Source organism: Seriola lalandi, unplaced genomic scaffold, assembly GCF_002814215.2.
Source record: "Seriola lalandi dorsalis isolate HSWRI2012SDOR001 ecotype SW California unplaced genomic scaffold, Sedor1 jcf7180002054753, whole genome shotgun sequence".
In the NCBI taxonomy this organism is placed as follows: domain Eukaryota; kingdom Metazoa; phylum Chordata; class Actinopteri; order Carangiformes; family Carangidae; genus Seriola; species Seriola lalandi.
In genome coordinates, this window is record NW_019525306.1 from 203493 (window position 1) to 229534 (window position 26042).

General features: G+C 39.6%; 2 protein-coding genes across 2 annotated transcripts; one reads left to right on the top strand and one right to left on the bottom strand.

Annotated features, from left to right (window-relative positions):
• Window positions 1-9613: 9613 nt before the first annotated feature.
• Window positions 9614-13793, top strand: LOC111668724 (uncharacterized). The gene is made up of 5 exons (XM_023424832.2): window positions 9614-9794; window positions 10790-11221; window positions 12635-12721; window positions 12818-12855; window positions 13016-13793. The coding sequence occupies exons 1-4, from the start codon at window positions 9614-9616 to the stop codon at window positions 12847-12849; spliced, it is 732 nt and encodes a 243-aa protein (XP_023280600.1). The 3' UTR covers window positions 12850-12855; window positions 13016-13793.
• A 342-nt stretch (window positions 13794-14135) lies between these two features.
• Window positions 14136-16289, bottom strand: LOC111668723 (free fatty acid receptor 2-like). Its single transcript, XM_023424831.2, has one exon. The coding sequence runs from the start codon at window positions 16023-16025 to the stop codon at window positions 15003-15005; it is 1023 nt and encodes a 340-aa protein (XP_023280599.1). The 5' UTR covers window positions 16026-16289; the 3' UTR covers window positions 14136-15002.
• Window positions 16290-26042: the final 9753 nt, after the last annotated feature.

Below are 26042 nucleotides of genomic sequence, written 5' to 3' on the forward strand. Positions count from 1 at the left end.
CCCTCCTAAACCCCAGCACCCTCAATTCAATTTTGAGGTCAACTCATTGTCATTATCTCTTCCTCTCTTTCTCGCTCTCACACACACAGTCTGTCTCTTTCTTTGTCTCCCAGAATGCCTTGCAGATTTGTCTGACTTGGTACTTCCCTCCTCACCCTGTTATCTCCTCATTATTACCACTAGGCTGATGCTGATAGAGAGTGTATATTAATGATTATTGTGTCGGTGATCAATGAGAAAATAGATAATCTAACAAATGGACGATCATTTATGTAATATACTACATAGACTAATGACTGACCTACAATGTTTGCCTTATGGAAATTATACATGAAATCACAAGTTTATGGTGGATATTTATGGAAATGATAATGTGGTACTAGCGGTCATGTGACCTGTTGAAAAATGTCCGATTGGTGGCCATGTGAAGTGTCACCCTTTGATCACACACATACACGCACCTACACCCACATGTATGGCTTTTTGATTTTAACTGTGTAGCAGTGAAGCTGCTATGAATGATGTCAAAATGTATAAAAAAAAAGGGTGGGTGGTGACGGCGTCAGTCTTAACTACCCCTTTATGTAATTTGGGGGGGTTTATATCAAGGTTTCGCATGTAGACCCCCTCACTACCCAAACCTTTTTAACTACCCTTGCCCCTCTGTTCAACGTGCTGTCTCTAGTCGCCCTTGGCATTGCTATAGTGTTCTCTGCTCCGTGTCACGCCCCCTCCCCCCCTCCCTCTTCCTCCCCCAGTGTAAATATATGCAGTACAGAGGCCACGCCGGTGACCTCAAGTTGCCTGTCGCCGAACGACATCTCCCATCGGCCTCGACTATGCTCCAGTCTTCTGAAGCAGCAAGAGACTGTCCCGTGGCAACAATATCTTCTGTTTCAAAGCTGCAGCTCCATCCTCTGTGTCGCTTGTTGATAGCATGTACCGGTTAGAGATGTTCCTGTTGTGATACCATACTCCCTACACTCCCTCCCTCCCCTCCCTCCCTCCCTGCACTGTGTCTGTTTTACTCTGCAAGGTTACCTGCTTTTACTTTTTTGGTGTTAATAATACTACAGATGATGATGTTAATAAGTATTTGAATAACTATGAATAGTAATTCCATGTGAGAAAAAAAAAATGAACAAAATCCGATGGTAATGAGCCGTGCGTTGGAAAAATAATTTTGTACTTTACTCTCAGAAGTCACACACATTGAACGACTACAATGAAAAAACAAACAAAAAAAAAGATGTAAAGTTTTCAAAGTGATGTGCTCTATTTTGCCATGACAAGCTTTTTAAAAACACATTTGAAACAGTCTGAGGGATTATTTCATCCAAGTCCAGAAGCAGTGAATGATGATGTAATTTATAATTTGTAACAGTTTATGTATTGGACTTTTTTTTTTTTTTGTCATGCTGTTAACTGCATCACACACACATTTACAGCATATTTGTCCACTTATCATAGTGTGTCTATCTCCGACCAGCTAGATAAATGATTTGGATCCATGTCGGTCTCTGGTCATGGCTGTAAGTCAGTTCTTGTTCGGCCAGACCGCGGGGAGATAAAGATGTAATTAGCCATCACCTGTGGCTGGCTAAGTGAAGGAGCCCGGGCTCCACCTGTCCCTCCTGCCAGCCAGTGATGGCCCCCATAAATCAAGCTCAATCCTGCCTCTGACAGGAATCCTCTTCAAGGACAACCTCGCCCTGGTGCACCAGTTCTCCCTCCATTGTGTACCTGTGACATGCAGGCATGGGCACTACAAAACCCCGCATGGCACAATTATCCAGCCACTTCCCCTGTACAGCACAAACAGCGGGAGGTAAGCCCGTATTTCAATGCGTGGCGCTCGTTTCTCCCCTGAAACACTGTTCCACTCACATGCAGCGACTATATGCAAATTTGCCATAACGAGCCTGCACCGAGAGATGAGTTTACCCCGGCTGAACCCTGACTACTGCGACCTTAAAGGGGAATTACTCAGTACTGAATCAGTTGTCTGAATGTGTTTTGTTTGATTTTGTTTGAAACCAGCAATAACCCCCTAACTCTACTGTGCAAGAGGTATCAGATATGGTTAAAGCTGTGGTGTAATATCTGCCATTAACGAGATATATCAAATAAGTCTATTGTTGTACTTTTACTGTGTACAGTACTCTGCAATGATTGTGAAGCTTTGTTTAAATGGCCCTTAATTTAAAACACTACATGTTGTACTCAAAGAGTCTTGCCCTCTGCGATGTAGTCGGGTTGTCCCGTGTGACTGACCGCACACTGTTTGTGCATGCACCTTGTTGCTCCAAAAATAATGATGGATTCATATTTCAAGCACAAAAGCAGGTAGCTTGGTCAGTGCTTTGTTTTCTGTCTCAAACGCCTTTTCATGCACTCACTATCTCTTTCTTTCATGCTGCTTTCTTTCTGTTTCTCACTCATATACCTGTCCATGTCAGCATCCCACTGAGTATGTCAGTGGTATATAACATCTGTATGTACATAATCTGTCCTTGATGAAGAAAAAGAAAAAAACAGAAGAAAAGATAAAAAAAAAAACAAAAACAAACAAACAAAACAAAAAAAACAGACAAAAAAAATAACATACTGTCATGTTTCTCAATGTGGGTTTGAAAAAAGCACGTCAGTGTTCGTGTATGGGTGGATTTTGAAAAAAAAAAACAAAAAAAAAAAAACAAGAAGAAGAAGCAAACGTTGTATGTTGTGTTCGGGTTCATGGGAAAAGGGTCCAAATGGATGGGAGGGCAGTCTGACTTGAAGTCGTAGTGGTGATAAACAGAATGTGGGCATTTTATACAAACAAGCAGCAAAAGAACATGTTCTTTCATGAGTCATGATGTATGTAAATGAGTCACGCTTCTGGTGTCAGAGAGGACTGGAGAGGGTGTGGGCAAGAAGGCAGCGGATCCCCAGGGTGCAGAATTTGCGGGTAGATAGGGATGCTGTTGAGAGAGCACCCGCTCCGACGGGCCTGTGGGAGGATACCCTGACAATGCAAATCCAAAAGCTGAGAGCCAGAGGGAGATGGGATGACACTAACCAGACAGTGAACTCTCCATTTAGGGGGAGAAGACAGACAGCCGCTCATATTGCCTTTTCAAACTTGAGCGCTGTGGTCTTTCCCAGGGGAAGGAGTACCACACACTATTTATGGTTGCACTATGTAATATGAATAGCATTAACATAGCCTTGATCACGAAACACAGTCTGGCCTACTTCAAGTGTATAAATAACACCCCATCTGGGGTTCAGTGAGTTTACAGTGATATAAACAAGACGTTTGCTCGGCCCCTAATTACATTCGGCGCACCCTGATGAGAAAATGTTGATTGGCTCCTGCAGCTGAAGGTTATGATAATCTGTTTACAGAATCTTTGTTAACAAGGTGCCGTGAAACTGTGGCTTGGAGCTCACAAAAGTGGCACCTATTGCCAGTTTACGGCACATGTTTTGTTTATGGAGAGATTTAATTAATGGGTTTTTACACATGAGATGGCTAGAAAAGAAGGTGGATTTATATAGATAAACGAATGACACTTTTTTGCTGTGCAGTGCAGTGTCATGACGTGGACTTTAGGAGCAGGGATTGTAAAACACTTTGAAATACATTTAACAGTTTCGGATCACTGTGCCTTCGCTGAGAGGAGTCAGGTAATTAAGCTCTTTAGGGTGTAAGGACAGATACTGCAATTTGTTCCTGAACTGTTGTAGTGAAACAGTAAAATAATTATGGTGCTTTAAAGGCGAGACTGTAGAATAGCAGGAGAAGTGCAGGTTTGAATGTACCTCTGTCTTTGTTTTATGTGTGGCAGCAGGCTCGGGCCCGCCTCTCCTACAACACCCTTGCTACGTAGAACAGATCCTGAACACACCTTCAATACAGAGTGCAATGGTTAATCAATACATTCGACTGAATGGCTTTGGAATAGAGCAATTTCTCCCCGGCCTGCCTTAGCAGGTCCCTAGAAGCTAAATTGATCAGGTGTCTATAGACCAGCCTTAGAACAGAGAGCATAATTCATCATGCCTGATACAAGACACCCCTAATTGCACATCGATTTTAAGCCCTTCTCTGAAACTATTTGGGCGAGCTGTAATGTCAGCTCAGTAAACTGTGTGTTCAGAGCTATGGTTCAGATGCAGGGAATAAGGAATTAATCGTTTGTTTTTCTTTTCAAGTCAATCCAGGCTGGTATTTGTTGTTTTTTTTTTTTGCTACATAAAGTGTTAACCAACATGTTCCCCGTGCTTTTACACTGTATGTGCAATTTGTTAGGTGCTGTAGTGTTGCACTATATTTTATTAGTAATGACAGGGATGTAACCTGATCATTTTTTCAGTTGTGAATGTCAGCAGCTATTGATACTATGTATCTAGAGGGTTATACCTGGATATAAAGTACACAAAGATAAGGTGTGAGCATGCAATACACAAGAAATTATATGTAAGAGACTGTGATTTATTAATATGAGAAATTGCCAACATTGCAGCACCAGTCTTTACACCAAAAGGATATGCTACATAGAGTGACTATATATGAAAGATTATCACTGCTCTAAATCCCCTGCTCGTGTCCTTTACAGCAAAGCATACCTAATTCCCATATATTACCCTAATTATCCATTGTTTACCAACTATCTACAGGCTCATTCAGTTCTCATGGGCAAAGTCAATGTTGCAAGTCTATTAAGGCCCAGTACTTTTCCATTACCACAGCTAATGAGTACATTAGTATACAGCATGCTAGAGAGGACTGTGACGAGGAAAGTGTCCGTGACAGTGAGCACTTCAGGTGTTTGACATGACGTCAGGTTTGTGCATTGAAGAGTCACATGACAGTAGGAAGATGTAGTTCTAGATCAGGATTCATTCATTGCAGTAGTTACATTGAGTATGATAGATAGATAGATAGATAGATAGATAGATAGATAGATAGATAGATAGATAGATAGATAGATAGATAGATAGATAGATAGATAGATAGAGTCAATTTCAGTGTTGTGTTTTGTGTCAGTAATTAGCTGAAATTAGTCAAGTAGATTCCGTATGCCTATCCTTCAGTTCAGGTGCTCTGTATATATTTACAACCTCGGCTCGCAGCAAAGATGTTGGTCTTCGGAGCCACCGGCCTCGCCCTCTTCCTCACTGCCACCACAGATGGCGCCTTGTCAATCACTCACCTCTCTAAGAACAGGAGCGTCTGGCTAATTAACAGCGTGCTATACTCCACCAGTTGAGCAACAGCAACGTTCGCACGGACCATATGCATCACAATGGAGGCATCTCGCCCACCACGTCTCCCCTAGTCATTAAGTCGCCCACCTGACATCTCCAACATAGAATGAGTCCCATTACTTGGCCTCTCTGAATCACAAGCCCACGCCTGGCATTTTCCTTGTCAATCAACCAAGGGGTAAATATTGGTTGTGGTGCTGAGAACTGACAGGGGAAACTTGGATTTCTTTCAAAAGTGACAGCACCAACTGGTGTTTTTGTGCTGATTTATATTGCAGTTATGAAATGGTAGGGATGCCGGGATGCCGGGCTGCGGCGAAGTCACCGATGCGGGCTACAAGCGTCTTATTACTGCGTAAGGGGCGCTGGAGGCTGGGATACATGACAGGATGTATGATGTGGGCTGGCCATGTGCTGTGTGCCTCAAGAGGGCAATAACAGTGAACAGACTGCAGGAACCCTCACTGCAGAGTAAATGGAAAATGTCTCATTTGGAAACTAATAACAAATTTTACTAGAAGAGAACCCACCGTGTATAATTGAGGGAATGAGTTGGCTTAGGTTAGTGTTGAATGTGGAACCCATCTCCCTCTCTCTTGCCCCTTCTTTTCTACTTGCGCGCTCTCTCTCTCTCTACACAAACACACACACACACACACTGATAGTTTCCTTCATTCTTCCTTTCCTCCATTTCTTTTTGTGTGGAGATAACCTGTAAAAAGTTCTGCAATGAGTTGGCTTAGGTTAGTGTTGAATGTGGAACCCATCTCCCTCTCTCTTGCCCCTTCTTTTCTACTTGCGCGCTCTCTCTCTCTCTACACAAACACACACACACACACACTGATAGTTTCCTTCATTCTTCCTTTCCTCCATTTCTTTTTGTGTGGAGATAACCTGTAAAAAGTTCTGCCCTGCCACCCCTTAGTACTCCATGTTTACCCACTCTGCCATTGCTGACATAAAATATAAATAGTGTGTTAGTATGTGTGTGTGTGTGTGTGTGTGTGTGTGTGTGTGTGTGTGCGTATATATGAGTGTGTATACCTGTGCATCTATGTGCAAGTGTGTATTGAGCTCCACAGTGATCATGATTAATTCAAGGGGCTTCTGATGCGAGCATTAAACAGTATGTGTGTATCTGCAGGGCAGGCGTGTTTGGATCATTCATAACACAGACCCCAATTACAGGTGTTTGTTACATCTGTCAAGATCTCATCATCAATGTAAACACACAAGACAATAAAAAAACACAAGGAAAGGAACAAAACATTTGTCTTTCACACTGACAGATGTTCAGTGTTGTGAAGCGATGATTGTACTTTTTGATTTTTCTTAGTTGCTGAACTTGTCTTCTTTGACTTTTATTTATCTCCTTTTTTTTTTTTTTTTTTTTTTTTTTTTTTTTTTTTTTTTTTTTTTTCAAAATCCATCAAGTGGAGTTTAAAATGAAATCAAATGGAGGGAGACAAAAAAATAAAAACCAGTTTTGTTTTTAACATAACTCACTGTGTGTGGTTTGTTGCTGGAAGCGGGGCTCTCTGTTGGCCCCTGTGGTTAGAAACAAGGTGAGCTTGCTTTTTGCTTCCTGCTGAGTTAAGACTCTCGGCTTTTGTTGTGTTTGCAGCTTTGAGGGTTTTTTTTAATGCTTTTATTAAAATGTCTGAATGTCTTGTCACAATAAATTGTTCATATCAAATTACTTGCCAACAAATGACGTGAATGTTATTAGCGGGTGATAACTTCATAATAGAAATGATCTGTGGTCATTACCAATATGAAAGATTCAGTCTAAGATAGTTTGTTAAGGTCCAATTTGATTAAAAAAGATTGTTTTCATGTTTGTTTTGTTACATTCAAGCTCGGTTGTAGCCAGAAATTAGACACCACATCCACAGAAGGACACTTCCACTTGTTCCCCTCGTCATTGACAAACATCTGTGTCTCCTCATCTTGAATCTTCTTCTGTTCAGCCATTAATTATCAAACAAACTGATAATGGCTTTGAGAGCTACTCTACTATAATAATCTATTGTATTAGTTTTAGTTTAAATCTGTCCAGGGACGGTGACTTTATTTAACTATCAAGTCGTACTGTGTGAAATAACATATGAATAACACCATAAAAAAAGCGGGAAATGTCAAATTACAGTGTTAGATATTTAGAAGTACATACTCTTTATAGACGTTTTTGGTGTCTTAGGGATTCAGTACCTCTTGACATTGCATTAGCCCAAGTACATAAGGCTGGCATACAATAGAGATGGGTCCACTCAGCAGATATGTGAGTGGAGTCGGGGCACATCTATCGCTTATTTTCAAAAAAGACAAACAAACAGAAAAACAAAGTGATGCCCCTTTGAGTCACTGCAATTACTGAGTTTTCACCGAGTGGATTCTCTTTAGTTTTCAATTTACAGTGACGAGTTCTAGGCAGACTTGTTTCCCTCAATTGAACTCACATTTTGAAACTTTTGTTTCTTGCTTTGATGATGATGATTACACCTAGCATCACAACATTTCTCCCCCCACCCCACCCTCCCCAGAGGACGCAGATCTGAATTCATTATACTGTAGCTCATTAGGCCACTCAGGAAATTCATATTTACAGCTGAACATTACACAAGAAAAACTCAAAAAGCCAAAATCAAAACAAGAGTCACGGAATATATCAACACGTTCAGTAATATGCTGCAAATCCTCGAAACAAGAAGAAAGAACGTGTTTCTTCTTGTAAACAGACTCAAAATATTGAGTTTTTTTTTTTGAATGTTCATTACTTTTACTTGTATCAAGGTTTCCTTGTTTTTTTACAGTAATACTTTATTAATAAGCACTTGTTTCAGATAAATGTAAATACAAACCCTCAGTGGCCTCAGGCTTTTTGCAAAAACATTACATTCATTCCTCCAGTAATAAGTAATTGCTCAAGATCGTTAGACAAACCTCACAAATCTGAATTTTTTTTATGATCATTTAAAGAGCTTCAGCACAACTGTAGAGGGAAAACAGAAACCTGTAGAAAACCTGTAGAGCAATGGCAGCAGCGTTTCCTCACTGCTGCACTGTGGTTTCAGTCAGCATGCAGAAGAAGTGGCTTTTTTCTTTGACACTGACACATGTAGTTTTTTCTTTGTTTGTTTTTTTCACGCCGACAGTCTCTGAAATTCATGTTTGTGTTGATGCATGACCTATTAATGAACCAGAACCTCTAACCATAGAGTGCAACCAAAAAACAAGCTGACGCCAACAGATTTTAAAAGCACAGCAAAGCTTCAGGTTTTAAGAGTCCCTGAGAAATGATTTCACCACTCAAGCTTGGAGTAGGGAACAACAGCAGCGTAATGGCAAAACACCTGTGTTTGCTTCTTTTGTTGGCAGGCCAAGCATCAGGTCAGTCATGTTAGAAAATGTCTTGTCTTTGTAGAAACTGTCACCCAAAGCTCAAGTATTAGTATGTAATAATATCTGTTGAGCTTAATTTTATTCAATTTGAATGTTTCCTATTAAATTTTGTAATGAAATGACATAGACTTACATTATAACTCCTTGAAATGTATCACCAGTGACAATAATCAATGTTTCTGCAATGAGTCACAGCAGTAAGTGAGTAACGTTACGGCCAAGGATGAAAAAATGATGGAATGAGTCTTGCCTCTGCTCTCTCTTTAATAATGAATAAAAGTAGAAGGTGGAGAGATGCAACCTGTTTTTTGGACCATCACCGTCATGTTTGCCAATGTTCCTTGTCATCTGCAATGAGAGCGACTGAGTGTTTTGCTTATCTTTTCTTCAGTATTTCATCATCGCACTTAATAATCACTTCATCACACTTAACTAGACAAGCAATCACTACAATCAAACAGCTATTCTAAAGTTGTAGAAATCTTTTATACTCAAGTGTGTCTGCATTAGTCTTGGTTGGAAAAAAATAAAAACAGTTTCAGAAAACAGCATTTGTCGATATACAGTAGGTGAAGTTTATCACATTGGGGCCATTCAAGAAGAAGTGCATCGTAAAATTGGACTAAATTGACTTCCAATTTCTCTTCTTTTGGGTGTTATACTTTTCCGTCTGATCATCTTTGTCTGGCAAACTTTGCTCCCAGCTGTCACCCAGGCATACTAAACACACATTTAAAGTATTTGTAGTTGACCTGCAGGTCTGCTCTGCACTTTTTAAAAGTTCCTTGTATGACATGTTGTATTAATGGCTCTGTCTTTAGCCCTGACAGCGACCCCAGAGGGACTGAGGGTTAGACAGTATCCTCCCTCTCTCACTGTGATGCGGGGTGAAACGGCAATCCTGTCCTGTCATTTCAAAGTTGAATCCCTAAAGTACGGGGTTCAGTGGTTCAAAATGAAGCCGGAACAGCAGCTCATCCCAAAGTCATCCAGGCACATCTTTGTGGAGAAGAATCAAACCTCCTCCCTGGTGATTACTCAGGTCGCACCGGAGGATTCTGGGAGGTATTACTGCGAGGTGAACGTCCTTCAGAAAGACCCAGAGAAGGGCAACGGCACCGAGCTGGTCGTCTTGGGTGAGAAACAAATAGCTGGTTTCAGAAAAAAAAAAAAACATGCCCCTAATTCATTATTGTTGCTGTGCTTTGGTGATGTTGCCATGCTGGTAATTATGTCTCATTTGTATCTGTTTGTGCACCAGAGCCACAGTGTTTAGTGTGAGGCAGTTTGATACAAGTATACGAGCGCCAGCGTGGACCATGCATCACCACAAAAGAAAGAGCCAGGCCCAATCCATAAAAATTCAAGTCATGTGAAATTCCCTCAGAGTTCATCTTTTTGCCTGAGCAGTTTCATGACAGATCTAGAAATAATCACCCCGGCACCATGCGCAGTGCCTTGTATCGATCTAGCCCAGGGAATTGAAACTCACCAGAAAACAAGGCAGGGAGGGATGGCTAAATTATTATGTGGAAATCCTCCATGCGGAAGAAAAGATTCCTTTTGATTTTCTTTGGCTGCAATGTTGCCTTCACCAAATCACATTTGATATTGCATGTTTCTTCCCCTTTTTATTCTTGTTGAAATCTTTTATGCCAGATCTATTCGGTTTTACATCTATCTAGATTTTTCTAATCAAATATTTTATATGAAATACCTTTTTAAAATTTGTTGCAGGTAAAGTATCTTGTTACTGTCTTAAACAATATGCAACACAAATGGTAATTATAGATAATGGTAGAAGAAGAAGCAGTAGGAGGAATAATAGTAGGGATAGAAATAACAGGGTGATTCAGAGGAGCAGTTTAGTTATGCAGGGTTTTTTCCCTTCACTTGTCAGAATGTTTTACTGATGCGTTGATTTTGTGCAGCATGCATATATATACTGCAATTTGTGCATTTGTACCCAAGTCATCTCAGTGTATTCTTCCTTGTTTTGATGGCTACATTATGACTAATATTTCTTTCATATGTCTGGCCTATTTTCATCTGCTGTATATGATTACTTGCCGCTTCAATGTCCCGGTATTACATCGTGAATCTCATCTGATGTGTTTGCTTTGTTCCTTAGCACCACCAACTGCTCCCAAAATATACCTCCAGATTCCCCCAGACCCCCAGACTGGTCAGTGGGCTCTCCTCTGTCTCACTGGGGGATTCTACCCCAGCGAGCTCACCCTCACCTGGACCTACCAGAGCACAGCAGCCGATATCGATCACCTGTCAGTCATCAATTGCACCCTCCCTGCCGTCAAACCTCACGGTAACCTGTCTGAACACGTGGCCGACGGAGCCCTGCTGTCCTCAGATTGGTTCATGGACTCCACGCCGCCGCGCCGGCCAAAGTGTTTCCAGTTGATGGACAACCACAGCCAGGAAGTATACCTCTTCAGTGTGTTTTTTCTCCCATTTAAACAATCTTTGGACACTGGTATCACCTTCACGTGTGGAGTCCAGGACCACCCTGCCATGACCACGGCTCTGAATGCCTCCTTCACTTGGGGTAAATAAAAGAAGAATATGTTTAGAGCCACTGGGTGTAGAATTATTTTTTACCTGTTTAATTCAGAAGTTTTCTATTAGTGTTATTCGATATGTTCCTCAACATAAAAATCATGTTATGCTCATCACCTTCAGTTATTTCAACTTTGTTTCTTAGACACTGTGTTTTTTCTTCTGTCACTTTGGTGTGACAGGCGGCTGTAATATCACGATACCCACTCTGTGTTAGATAGAGGAAGCCTGTCAGAGGTGTGAATCACCGCTGTAGCAAATTTAGAACATGTGTCATTGCAGTTTGGAAAGTAAAACACTGCACATAGTTGCTGAATTCATCTAACATTGACCTAGAATCTGCAAGTAGCCTGATTCAAACTGCTGAATGCATGTTCAGATTTCTCCGAAGTTGACCCTTTAGTTTGGGGTTAGTGGAAACAAACTGAAAGCATCACATTATTGTCACCTTGAAAAGTTGATGTGGTGAACTTGTTTGCAGCAGTTGCTGTACACAAATTACAACATTATCGCTCATTTGGAGTCAGTGGTGAATGGAAGTCCAGTATTCACTCTCTTTTTAGCTCCAGTTTGGCTGTTTACACTGTTTACAGACTTGCTAGTCGCTAACTTTGTCTGCTGGTTGGTGGTGCGCAGGTAGCCTAAACTTGGCTTGTCAGAGTTTGTGCTGTGAGACCAAATCAAAACAGCAAAGTTGAAATTCGGAAAGCCGAAACAGTGAAAGATGCTATAAAGCTCTGATCCTGATAATTCTGTGATGACCTGTTTCACATTACACATGCACATTTGATTCATAATACAAACATCAATGAGAGCAGATTTAGTATTAATCTACAGGCTTGTATCTTTGATCTTTTATCCAAAAAACAGATATTATCTATTTGAGTTGCTCAATTCTCGTACTAACGATTCAACCAGGATGTTTTCATGCCCATCCAACCCTTGGAAGTGTTCCAACTCTGAGTCACTTCACCTGTTCCTTCCAGAAAATGAACTGGATTTTCACTTCCTGAACCCTGGATCCCCCAAAACAACCTCCTTCTACATTCCTAGTCTAAATAAATTACACAGTCTACATTGACACTGGGTTCAGACACGACAGAGCCTCACATACCACAAGTCACTTGCTCAATGTTTGCCCTACTTGACTGTTAATGTGGGTCAGACATTGATCATTCCAAGGCAACAGATTGCCTGCAATACTGCATACTTGAACAAATTAATGATTTTCCCAATCAATGTTTAAACACCTCTCCTCCCAGGGAGGAGGTGAACGTCCATCAACCAAAGCCAGTTCAACCTCCCTGATTTCATTCTGTCGTGCTCAATAACATGATAAGTCAGAGCTAATCAGTGTTGTACTTTTTTCTTTTTTTCTTTTTTTTTTTGCTCTACTTTCCAGATGCTTCCCCTAATGAACTGATGGCACATTTGAATATTATCAAGATGTGTTTCCTCTCTGCAGTGACTGTTGTGTTTTTATTGGAAGGTGAGTGAATAAACCTCTTAGCTAAGAATAACAGGAAGTTGTTGAAAAAAAAAAAAAAATCTATATTTAATTGTGATGTGATCTTCCTCTCCACAGCAGTCAAAGGTCTCTGTGAGAAGGGTGAATGATGTCATGTGAGTACAATATTCTCCTCTGCCTTTGGCAAACAAATACACACATGCACATGCACACACTCACACGCGGCTGTTTTTCTTATTACCTTATCCCTGTAACCTATCACACATTGTTAGGAAAAAGTCAACACTGACGCAACAACCAATTATTGTCTTCCAGGAAACACAAAATGAAATTGGAGAGACGACCGAAAAAAAAAAAAAATGGATCAACGGATGTTCAGTGCGGCTCATCTAAGCAGACCAACCTTTGACAAACAACGTCACACAAATTCAATTCCAGTAAATGAGAATTAATTCTAATCAACTGTGCTATGAAAATGTGTGTGTAGTTCCCTCTCTCTCTTGTATCTGACATTTGAAAGCTTCTCCCAGTTTGAGGCCACATGGTGTATGTTCTGCTTTGCTTTCACAAACTGTATATCCTCCAAACATTGATGCATCGCCGATTCCTTTCTTCACATCAAAGCTATTTATCTCTGTAACCCTTTTACCGCTGTGGCGTGCTGACTAGCGTGTTTTTGGATTTGCTCATTGTGTCAGTGGCTTGTAGCCCGCACATCTTACTCATTCACTCGGGTCTGTGTGTCAAAATGAATGCTTCATGCATGATCCACCTGTCAAACAGATACAGTGATCAGCTCAACCTCCGCGCAGGCCTAATCCTCACAAAACAGGATTACGGTCGATGCCAGCGCTTGCTTGTGTGATAGCATTGTTTATGTTTGCAGTGTGTGGGGCGAGATCTTGATTCACGTGTTGGAGGAAGTTCCTTTTAAATTTAGGCCTGCCTACACTGCCAAGAGCACCGAACACTGCCAGTAATAATGACCATTAAATTTAGAGCAAGATGATGTATCTGCAGCACAACCAGATTAGTGATGTCAAAAACAAGACTTTTTTTCCTGCTCAATAAATTTGCTACTGCTCGTTCTTAATCCTTATTTTTCATTCTAAACTGCTTTTATAAATGTCATTATACTGTGTATCTGATTATCTGGTGATCACATCTAAGTTCATGTGACGCTGCGGCTGTTGATACAAAATGTTCACTTTCAATCACTTACAAAAAAAATAGTCCTTATCTCTCCTCTTTCATGTGCACACACACAAATACAGTCACCTCGCACCTGACCGCTGCCCATGGAAATCTATTAGTCGTGACGTAAATGTGTCATAACATGATTTGTTTGTGTGTGTTTTTTTTTCTTCATATCTCTTCCTTCATGGAAACTCACACGTGTATGGATGCACGTTCAAAGACATTTATGAGCAATAAATTATGTAAAATATATTTATATGATTTGTGTATGAAAATAGTCCTTCTATATTTTGTCTTATACAATTACAATCACTGTCCTACAGCGTTCAGAAATATTACATGCATATTATTCACACATGTATTGCTACTTTAGTACCACATATGGTTTAACTGTCACCATCTATGTCATTTGACATATACAACAAAATGCTTCTAATGAAAGTACAGGACAAATGTAATGCTGTGTAAACTAGAATCTGCACCAGAGTGTCCACAATCATGTAAGTCAAAATGCAAAATACACAAATATATTGTCTGTTCACATAAAAAGCAAACTATATATTAGCTGAATACATGTTCTTTTAGCAGTTACAATGCCTAGTCATTTTCAACATGCAAGAATCTTCTTTCAAATCTAATTTTTGCTTGTGGTTAGATCTTTTGGGAAACCTTTATCTCTTATTGCTTAGAGACGACGTCCACAGCCATTGCTTAGATGTTCATTTAATCGGGCGTCTCCACTGCAGCGCTCCACAAAACCTGACTGCATTAATGGAGACCTTGTGAAATCCTGTTCTTGTGTAAGAAATATTTTTCATTTGAATGTGACGGTTCAAAGTGGCCTGTCTCTGTGGCTTTACACATTACACTGCATAAAAAAAAAGAATTGCTGTGTCCTGCTCGGATAGAGAAATGGTGTCCTCTCTTGTCTCATTTCAAAATAGGAAGTTCATCAAAGAGTCAAACAGACACATGCTCTGTGTACAGTATGCCAAGTCATTTTCTCACACATAAAAACATAAACATGGCATTAATTTCCTGCTTCCAGAGATGAAGAAATAACAAATTAGTTAAGGCAGCTGCCCACAGCTCCCTTTCAGTCAGCTCAGATAGCATTGATCTCCTCTTGTTTGTGTTCCTTATCTTGTGCAGTCTTGTTAATTCCCCCCCACGAGCTGCAGCGCGCGTGACAGGACATGCACCTGTTTAGGCGACTTTTAACCCCTTCCATCACACTTCCCACATTTCCTCTTACAGCGGAGGAGGAGAAGTAGAAAATAAGAGGGTCTAGACAAGCGTTAAAGGTGCTGCACAGCAGGGCCTTGTCTCTCCAGTCGGGACTTTTCCATGTAATAAAACCCACAATGTGCGAGACGTTGTAGGGGCCAAAACATAAAGCGAACACCAGCAGTGTTCCTAAAGCCATGCCAATGGCCCGAAGGCGCCGGCGCCGGTCAATGTGCTGCAGCTTGGACAGAATCCTGATGAAATTAATGTAGCAGAAACTGCAAATCAGGAAAGGGATGCAGAAAAGCACCACACAGAGCTCCAGACGTACAGGCAGGAGGACATTCAGCTGAGCCTCTGTGAAGTTCTCATAACACACCTCCTTATTGTTGTCACCGGTGGCAGAGCTGCGTGTGGCATTGACACCTGAGGGGTTATCTGGAGGGTTTTCAACGCCGATTAAGGGCACGATGAACACAATGCTCAGGTGGAGAAAGGAGAAAATCCAGAAGAAGATGCTGGCAGCAACAGCGTACATGGGTCGCCGCCTCAGGGTGTGCTGGATGGGGAACGCCACACCCAGGTAGCGCTCCACGCTGACCGCAGTGAGGAAGAAGGTGCTGTTGTAGATGGTCATGTAGAAGATGAAGCCGGACAGCGGGCAGAGGGGGTAGGGCATGTCCCACAACATGTTGTTCATCACTTCCTGCATCTTGAAGGGCAGGAAGAGGAGGAAGAGGAGGTCAGAGATGGTCAGGTTGAGGAGCAGGATGTCAATCGGTGAGGCTTTCTGTCTCACTTTCTTGCAGAAAGTGTAGAAGGCGAGGATGTTGGCCGGGAAGCCCAGCACAAAGGTAATAATGTAGACGGACAGACACAAGCCAGTGTGGCACTCCTGCATGGTGGCTGCAGTTTAAGTCAGTCAGTCAGGAATCAGGAATTGAGATGTGTCACATTATGTCCTTGACTCAAGGGAGGAGGAGGAAGGGGTGGGGGTGAATACACGGCAGCACGAGGAGGTTTGATCTGTCAGACAGTCAGAACCACAGGAGACGAAGGCTTCTTATTGGGTCAGCTGCCTGGAACAAACCCGGCGAGACAGCGTGGTTTTCCTGTCCCCACCGATAAACCAACGCTCATCGTTTCCTCGAGGGCTTTAAGCTCTGCTGATAAGAGAGAATGGAAAGAGATTACCACACTGCACAGCACAGTATTTCGACCTATTGTCCATCTGACACTTGGTTTAAGAGTGCACTGCTATATTTTTTATACAGTAGCCTACAAGCTGAGAGACCACAGCAAGAAACCAGAGATAAACTCTTATTTCTCTTTTTGGTAATATTTCTTCCTAATTTCTCTCCATATCTCTACTTTAGAGTTTATTGTGGAGCTGAATTATTTCCTAATGAGGAGCCAGTGTTTTGGTCTGGCACATGGTTTTGTATACAAACTGTAATACTGTGTTATTGCTTCCTCCGTGTTGTAAATACAGTACAATGATGCTTTTATCATTAACTCCCAGCCCCCTGTTCTATATGCGCAAATACTGGGCATGTTGTAAAAATTATGACCCTCATAAACATAATGACTTAACTACACCAGGGAAATGAGTATCTCAGAGCTTTAGCCGGCACAACTTCACAACACTTTTGTCATCAAACAATGTCTATATCTAATTCCTGCATCTTATTATGAAGGGTGTACAAAATAAAGACTGAAGGAAACTGGTAGAATCATTGAAACAAATACTGAGAGGAATGATTGGAAGGAAAGCTAGTTTCTTACCCTTTGTGTAATGAGCCGGATCACACATCAAAGTGAACATGTGTGACCAAAGCTCAGCTCTTATAGTCTGGTGACAAAGCAGGGGGATTTTTTTTTTACTCTAGAGGAATGTGTTGAAATTAAAGAAGTGTCACCACTTTAAGCAACTTGAAGACTTCCTCATCTACTGTGGTGGCGGTTTGTCAGTTCACACATTCTCTGTATGCCCACACAAAGCTTCCTGTTTTAATGTTTTTTAAAAGAAACTACCTTGAAGAAAAGGACAAATCAAATTTTGGCTTACCTTATTCCTCCGCTGTGTGTTTCTTGGCGCACCCACATGTGGTGATTGCTCAACTGTTTTATTTGATCTCCTCTATTCACCAGCCTTCAGCTCCTACCTGCTGTCACCTGGCACGTCCCCCTATTTACATGATAATCTAAACATCCAGCGCAGATAATAGAAATTATTAGGGAGATACTACTGCAATTTATCACCCACACTCGCCAAACATGGTTTCCGTGGTAACAACTGGCCTTTTTGCAGTGAGTGGCGCAGACAGTCTCTGCGAGCCGGTGTGATCGCAGGTTATTAAATCACATTTAGTTATCCATGCTCACTGCCTCTCCAAGGACCACCTTTATTATGAGAGGGAGGGAAAAGGCATTTGAAAAAAGAGATGACTTGTCGTCAAAGTGGTCCCTCCCTTCACAGCATGAGGTGAGGGGGGGCTATATATGTATATATATATATATATATATATATATATATATATATATGGTTGTCCAAACAGAGGCTTGTTGTTTGGACAGCCAAACACTGCGTACAATAATAAAAGATGGTTTATTCAGACAGGAATGATGAGGCTTCCCATTGTGAGATGGTTCTGTATTCTGCAGCCCACCGCAGCACAAAAACACCCACAGATGTGAGAGATCAGCAGCCCTTTTTTGTACTTACGGGCTAGTATCACAACAGCAGGGTCTCTCAAACAGGTAAAGCAGGAAGCACAGGTAGTCATGGTTAATTTTGCAAAGTAAGAGAAACAAGCTTTTGAAGTAATAATGACTCCGAGGTGTACAAAGAGTCCTTTTGATGTTTCTTAATGTATGTAAATCACTCTGAGGCACTTTCACTTGAGCTTAGCCCCTAAACACTTGATTCCCATGTGCGAGTTTTGGATATTTTGTTACAGTGTGACCTAAGTCCTTATTAAATATTCGTCCCCTTTGCCATGTCTGTAACTTCTTGCCCCTGCCATTGATCTTATTTAAAAACCGTCTTTCAATTTCTCACATGTGTCTGCGCCCCGGACAAAGCCACCAAAGGGAAAGTGTTTGAGTTTCAGGCACCGTGCTCCTGTCTGAAATCATTACATTTGTATTCCACACATAAATTTCACACAATCACATTGTATTATGCAAGCTGGAGTGTTCCACGACTAGAGCCGGTTTTACAGAATGACATCAGGGAATTTCTAAGACACTGTTTGAGCACAAACTTTTAATGTAACCCTTGGTGATATTTCATCACTGCAGGACAACCCACTTTAGTAATTAGTCAGAGACAGCACACATTACATATTCAACTTTTTCTTATCTTCTAAAAGTATATCAGGGGCAGAATACTATTTTTTTTTATATTCCAGTTGTTCCCACTGCCATAGCACTGTCTGTAATATAAAGCAGCGGTCCCCAACCCCCGGGCCCCGTGGGTCGTTTGGTACCGGGCCGCACAGAAAGAATAAATAACTTACATTATTTCCGTTTTATTTATTATCCAAGTCTGAACAATGTTTTATTTTGTTGTATTTATTCGCCACACCTTAAAGGCCGGGCTGTGAAAATATTGTCTGACATTAAACCGGTCCGTGGCACAAAAAAGGTTGGGGACCGCTGATATAAAGCATCCAATCTTGGATCATTATAGCTTTCCTCATTTAGGAAAATAGCTAACTGCATTCTATTTTTATCACTATATGAAGCAGGTTTTTTGAAATACTGAAGTTCCCCCACCACAAAAAAACAAAAAACCAGACCAAACCTGGATTTTTCATATTGTTAAGTTACTTTTCAGTGAAATTACAACATTTCAGCTTTACTTTCTGTACATTTTCTTTCACAACATGAAGGACTAATTGCAGTTTTGAATCCGCACTGTCAGACATGGGGAAATACTGGACACTGGAAAAACAGCTTTACTTGTTTGTGTATTTATTTTTACTCGCACAGAGGTCATTAACTGGTCAGTCACTGGGTTGTGCCTAAAGTTGTTCTCCTGTCATAAAGCTGATTCATTAATTTGTAACACATTGTGTCACATTGTGACATATGATGTGCCGTCAGATCCGGAGGATAAGAAAAAACATTTTAATTTGGAGAACTTATTGAGTAATAGTGATTAATATTTTTTTAGCAGAGATGTTTTAAAATGCTGCATAGCAGTTGTAGTGGCAATAGTGGCAGATGGGATCCTGAGGCTTGTGGTGATAAACAGCTGATTCACTCTTTCAGGTGTGTCATGTGTGTTTCCAAATGCACAAAATAAACAAGGCTGGAGGTTCCAGTCAGGTGCTACAGGTATGTGTGGAAAAGGAAAACAAGGGACTTTCCCAGCAGCACTGGACAGTTTGAGTTGTTTTAGTGGAGCAGATCCACAACCTTGGTGTGTTTTTCAGAGCTTGGAATCTAATCAGACAGAGCTTTTTGCAGCACGATGATCTTTGTGACAGAGCGTACAAAATGGAACAAGAACATGGCTCAGAAGTACAGTGTTGAAGTAGAGAGAGAAAAGTCTGCAGAGTAGCAGCCTGTGTGGTTACTGAAGCAGCAGGAAGAGAATCGTGCATTATATAAGCCAAGAAGTAGAAAGATTTATTGGTGTGCCAATGTAACAGGCTCCAAATACCAGAAACCAAATGATGGAATTTTTTTTCCCTCCACCGCAAAATCTGCAAAACCATCAGTGATTGTTTCAGATTCTTCTTCTGTCGTTCTTATTCAACTAAATGAAAACTGTATTTTAACAGGTATAATTTATGGCCCTCACAGAGATTTTTTTTTTTTATCTTGAATATCCTTGAGGTTAAATGCAGAGGGTGAGCAATAATTCTTAATGGAGCTGCTAATTATAGATGAATTAGTGAGGTTTTTAAAGGAGTGTTTTTGTGCCCCATGTAGTCTCTGAATATTTTACCAACAATAAAGCAAATAACAGAATTACCTTTCTGTTAATTAATAACCAAAAAATTACTAATTTTTAATTGCAAAATATTGGATGTAAGTATTAATCTCAAGCTTCAGAAAACACTGCTTAATCCCTAATATGAGCCACCACAGCGTGATATTGTCCGGGAAATATACTGACCGCCACTGCGTGTCTCTGCTTTGTGCTCAGTGAATACGGCCACTTTGAAGTTCAATTGACACGGCTGTTATGAGCAAAGTGTCAGAGTGCTTGTGTTGTTAAAGAGCACAAACATGGGCAGCATAGACAAGAGCTGCTCTGTATGTTGTCAACAGCCCTTTGAAGAGCAGCAGAGGATAAAGAGGAGGCTAGAGACGACCGCGCGCTGCAATAAAGTGGACGTGACTGTGTGCATCACCTTCTTCATTTACTGTAAAGGGTGTAAGTGAAAATAAACCCTCGGCTTCCTGAGGTCTTATGAGAAAGAGGAAGTCACTCATAACGCAATTTTCTGTTGAGATCAGCAACAACAAATGCAACATATTCATCTCTCTTTTTTTCTGAAGAAATAATGACAGAAATTAAATTTGTTTCATCATCTGTGAAGTTCTGAGGAGGAAGTGTTTCATGTAAAGCAGTCTTATTTCCTACAGAAATAGTAACACAAAATTGAGTAATTGTACTACTATCCCTCTATGGGTTATACAGAATATTAGACCCCATCTGATGAAAATCAAGCTTTAACCTTGTTGACATGCCAATATGATATTTTTTATATAATACAAGACATATCATGAGAGAAATAAGCTTATGATATGCTTCCAGCTCCTGTTTTCCATTATTTTTCACTTTTTATACAATAAAAAATATTAATCAGAGCAGCTTATTTTTACATCGTTTAAAACATGTCTGGAGAGGAACTTATCCTGTCTTATCATCGCATTCCTCTGGTCTGAGGTCCTGTGGGCTGTAGCAATGGCAATATGTTGTCAACTGTACATAAGTGACACTATTTTCAGCTGTTAATTTGTCCAATTTCACAGTTGATCTGACGTCTTGCAGTGACAGACTCTGCTGCTTCCTCAGTGAACTTGCTTTGGTCCAGATCAGAAGAGACTTCGCACAGCTTCAACAATGTTAGGTGCAACGCATATAAAGAATGACTTTCACTGAAATCCGCCTCCATCTTGTCTGTATGAGACCTCAGTGTATTTGAAATAAATAGTTAATTGTGGTACATCAAGTAGATATCTCAACAATGAAGAGATTGCGGCTCTGTGCTTTACGGACTTGAGTATCCCAGAAGCCTCCTTGCTAATCCCTCTGTTAATACCCAGAGCATGAACCTATAAGCTTTCTTATATTTGTGGCAGGGAAAAAAAATAACAACATAATTCTCCCGTCCCGACAGAAGAGTTCAGTAGCTGCTAAGCCACCATATTGCTATTTGAAGAGTGACTTTGCTTCCAACATAGCTGGACTCATTTTATTCCCAGTGACACATTCATAAAATAAAGCTAGCTGTGTTGAAAAGATAATCTTGTACATTTGGCTGGCAGCCTTATCAAGTATGACCTGAGTCCAAAGAACAACTGTTAGAGGATTGAAATCAGTGAAAAAAATACACAACAGTATAAAAGCCATAGAGGCAAAATAGATTTTCATCCCCTGGCTCCGGACCCATACCAACTAATCAGTTTTATAATGATCACAACAATTGCTTTTACACATAAATATCACAAGGAAGTTCTCCTGTAGTCCTGTTTCAAAATGCTGTGTAGATTGCTCTCACTGCCAACAATTAATATTCCAGCCAACAACATGTGGTGATACTTTACTTTGTATTAGACTTGCAAACACAGAAACCGAGTTTCAGTGTAACTTTAAAGCTTAATGATCAATGCACTTTTTTTTCAAACTTCTCCCACCACTGGGAACAAGGCCAAGTCATACACCTGCACAATAGATCCAGACGTGGGTGTTTATTGGGTTAGCTGGTGGTTGCTGGGAAGTCACAAAGTGGTTGTAAAAGCAAAGCTGATATGGAGACTGCTGGATGTATGGATGTGCTTTATAAACGTGGTCAGAGATCACAGTCCCGTGCTGCGTTAATGTTTGAGGTTCCTAAGCAATAATGCTCCCACGTCATCGGCCCTTCAGTATAAGCCTGAAAATGATGAATATGCACAACAGGAAAGGGCTTGTTTATTGTTTACAGGGCTTGTTGAACTGCTCTCCGCGCTCGCCCATCTATTATGTCGCCTTTGTTTGAAAAACCGGCCTCCATTATTTGCCTGCTTTTTATTTACACTACAATTAGATCCTTGATTAACATTTTTTTTTTAGTTCTGGCACTCACACAAAACTTGTCTCAATTAATCAGCTATGATTCAAGGTCTTGAATACAAAATGCTTTTAGTCAGTTCAGTGCCATTAAAGAGACTTTAGTTTTCATTGTACAACTGCAGAGAGCGATAAATAGACAGAGCTGAACTGATGGAAGGCCTAGATGTTGAAAAGCTGCTGATCCACAGACCAGGAGTTTGGATCATGGAGATAAAAAATGTCTTGAAAGATCAAAAAGCATAGCACTTAAAATGCATCTCATTATGGGAGCAAAAGAGAGTTGAATCAATGGTTTTGTCAAACAGCGGGTGATTGGCGAGATAAAAGGAGCCCCCGATTGGAGCGGAGCCATGAGACGGCGGCAACACACTCATTCTTGGAGGTCGATGAAACTTGAAAGTCACTATACTCTTCTGATTAGAGTGTGAAATTGCCCAATAGATGTACAGAATACACCTCTCTAATATCTTAGTGGTGTTATAGGAGAGAGAGCGACAAAGCAACTGTGCCTCCATGTTAAGGTGAAATGAAATTTTAATGATCGCCATGGGGAACATGTGCTAACATTTGGGAACATTTAGATGAGAAGTCAGCTGCTGATGACCTCACATGAACACTTCTCTGTAAAATTATTTCTAATACCAGTAATTGCTCCTCCTGATTTCCTGTCTTACAAGAAATTACAGAAAGGTGAGTGGACTGAATAAAAAAAAAGCTTCTCTAGAAACTAATTCAGAATATAATTAAAGGAAGGTAGGAAGGAGGGCCTTCTTCAGTGTTGTAGTGACTCCATATTAAAAGGGTCCAATAAATACAACAATCAATGTGTTTTTCTTTGTTTGAACACAAACTTGGCTATAAGACAATTCCAAAAATACATTCAAAATGTCAAAGGAGAGTGAAAGCAGTTTCATACTTGTGAAACCAAATGGTTGAACAGAGTATTGAGTATTGAGCTTGTTGTTCCAGTTATCATAACACTTTAAGTTGACATTTGCATCAGTCAGAGAAAAACATGAATCACTTATGAGCAACTTCCACCTTAAGTTGTATGTTGTTCTGCAGCAATAATAAAGGTTGATGTCATTAAAGTAAAATTACAAAAACAAACGATACATCATCATCATATAGCATCACTTCCTGTGAATCTCCTTTGCATATGACTGGGATCTGAATCCATTGTGGAAACAAGGGCGTAGGTTTGGTCTCAACATAAGTAGGGACGCAACAACCCTGCCACCCCTCCAAAGACAAAGAGATTGGCTTTTTAATGCTGTCAACCAAACGGTTTATTAACATATAAGATCTGAATGGACATTCAGGAAAACGTGTTGAATTTTCATATGTAAAATAAATGTGTATATGAAGTAAAATCATATATTTATTTAAAGTATAGCCTATATTTAAAATAAATTACATAAGAAACTTTTTAAAATACTTATACATATTTATAATTACTATTATTAACATATGTTACATTAATATATATCCATCCTGAGGCCTGTCAGTATATGTTCATATTAAACATGTAAATGTAAAATCATAACATCATAGTATAGCAAGAAATAAAAAGTCATAAAAACGACGTAGTACAGTAGGGTAAAGAAACGTAATGCTATAGTAAAACACAAAAAGTCATAAAAACATACATGTATAATAAGTCATGGAAAAACGTCATCGTATAGTGAGACAGAACAGTGTGAAGTATTAATTGCTTTAAATGCATACAGCTCTGATGTTAGAAAATAAGTGATGTTTGACTGTATATACATGTAGGACGCCAAGGTATTAAGGAAACATTGTGAAGTCCTAGTTATATTGATGAATATTTGTGTTTGTCCCAAGATTGGAGTATGATCTCAAGAGCTCTGAAGAAGAACAAGTAACAGCTAAGAGGCCCCATGGATATGAAGAACTCCAGATCAACATCAGCTTGTCACACGGAACAAGCAGTTTAACATTTGTTACTCCGAGAGAGACCTTGGTGTGCCTTGTAACAGATCTGCCCTTCGTGCCAGAATAAAACCAGCAAGATTTAAGTGTTGACTTGACAGTCTCATTGTGTTCACTTTTTCATCATTCAGTCATGAGAAATCAACTTATCAGGGAGGCATATAAAGTCATAAAAACGACATAGTGTAGTAAGGTATAAAAGTTCATAAAAAAAGTCATAGTATAGTAAGTTATAAAAACGTCATAGTATTGTGAGGCATAAAAATGTCAAAAATATTATAGTATATAGTGAGGGATAAAAAACACGAAAAATGGTCATAGTATAGTAAGGCATAAAAAAGTTAAAAAAAATTGTCATAGTATAGTAAGGCATAAAAATGCCAAGAATGGTCACAGTAAAATAAGGCATAAAATAAAAAAAAAAACGACATAGTATAGTAAGGCATAAAAACCTCAAAAAACATCATAGTATAGCAAGGCATAAAAACGTCAAAAACGTTATAGTATAGTAAGGCTTAAAAAAGTGAAAAAATGTCATAGTATAGAAAGGTATAAAAATGTCCAAAATGGTAATGCTATCGTAACGCAAAAAAACCTAAAATGGTCACAGTAAAATAAGGCATGAAATGTAATAAAAAAGGTCATAGTATAGTAAGGCGTAAAAAAGTGAAAAAATGTCATAGTATAGTAAGGCATAAAAACGCCAAAAATGGTCATAGTACAATAAGGCAATAAATGTAATTAAAACGTCATAGTATAGTAAGGCGTAACAACATCATAGCAAAGTAAGGCATACAAACGTCAGAAGACGTCAAAAAATGCAAAAAATCGTCATACTATAGTGAGGTATAAAAACGCCAATAATAGTAATGCTATCGTAAGGCAAAAAAAACTAAAATGGTCAGAGTAAAATAAGGCATAAAATTTAATTAAAAAAGTCATAGAATACTAAGTCACGAAAAAGTCAAAAAATCTTCAAAATACGTCATGCTATAGTAAGGCACAAAAAAAATCCAAAAATGATCACAGTGAAATAAGGCATAAAATGTAATAACAACATCATGGTATAGTAAGGCATGAAAACGTCAAAAAGCGTCATAGTATAGTGAGGCATAAAAACACCAAAAATAGTCATGGTACAGTAAAGCATAGAAAAGGGAAAAAATGTAATAGTATAGTAAGGCATAAAGACACCAAAAATGGTCATAGTATAGTAAGGCACAAAAACGCCAAAAATGGTCATACTATAGTAAGGCAAAAAAAAAAAAGACAATGGTCACAGTAAAATAAGTCATACAATTTGATAAAAACGTCATAGTATAGTAAGGCATAAAAAGTCATAAAAACGAAATAGTATGTTAAGGCATAAAAGTCATAGTATAGTAAGTCATAAAAAGTCATAGTATACTAAGGCATAAAAATTCGTAGAAAGTCATGGTATAGTAAGGAATAAAAAGTCATAGTATAGTAAGGCATAAAAAGTCATAAAAACGACATAGTATATTAAGGCATAAAAAGTCATAAAAACGATGTAGTATATTAAGGCATAAAAAGTGATAGTATAGTAAGGCATAAAAAGTCATAAAAACGACAGTCTATTAAGGCATAAAAAGTCATAAAAAACGTCATAGTATATTAAGGCATAAAAAGTCATAGTATAGTAAGGCA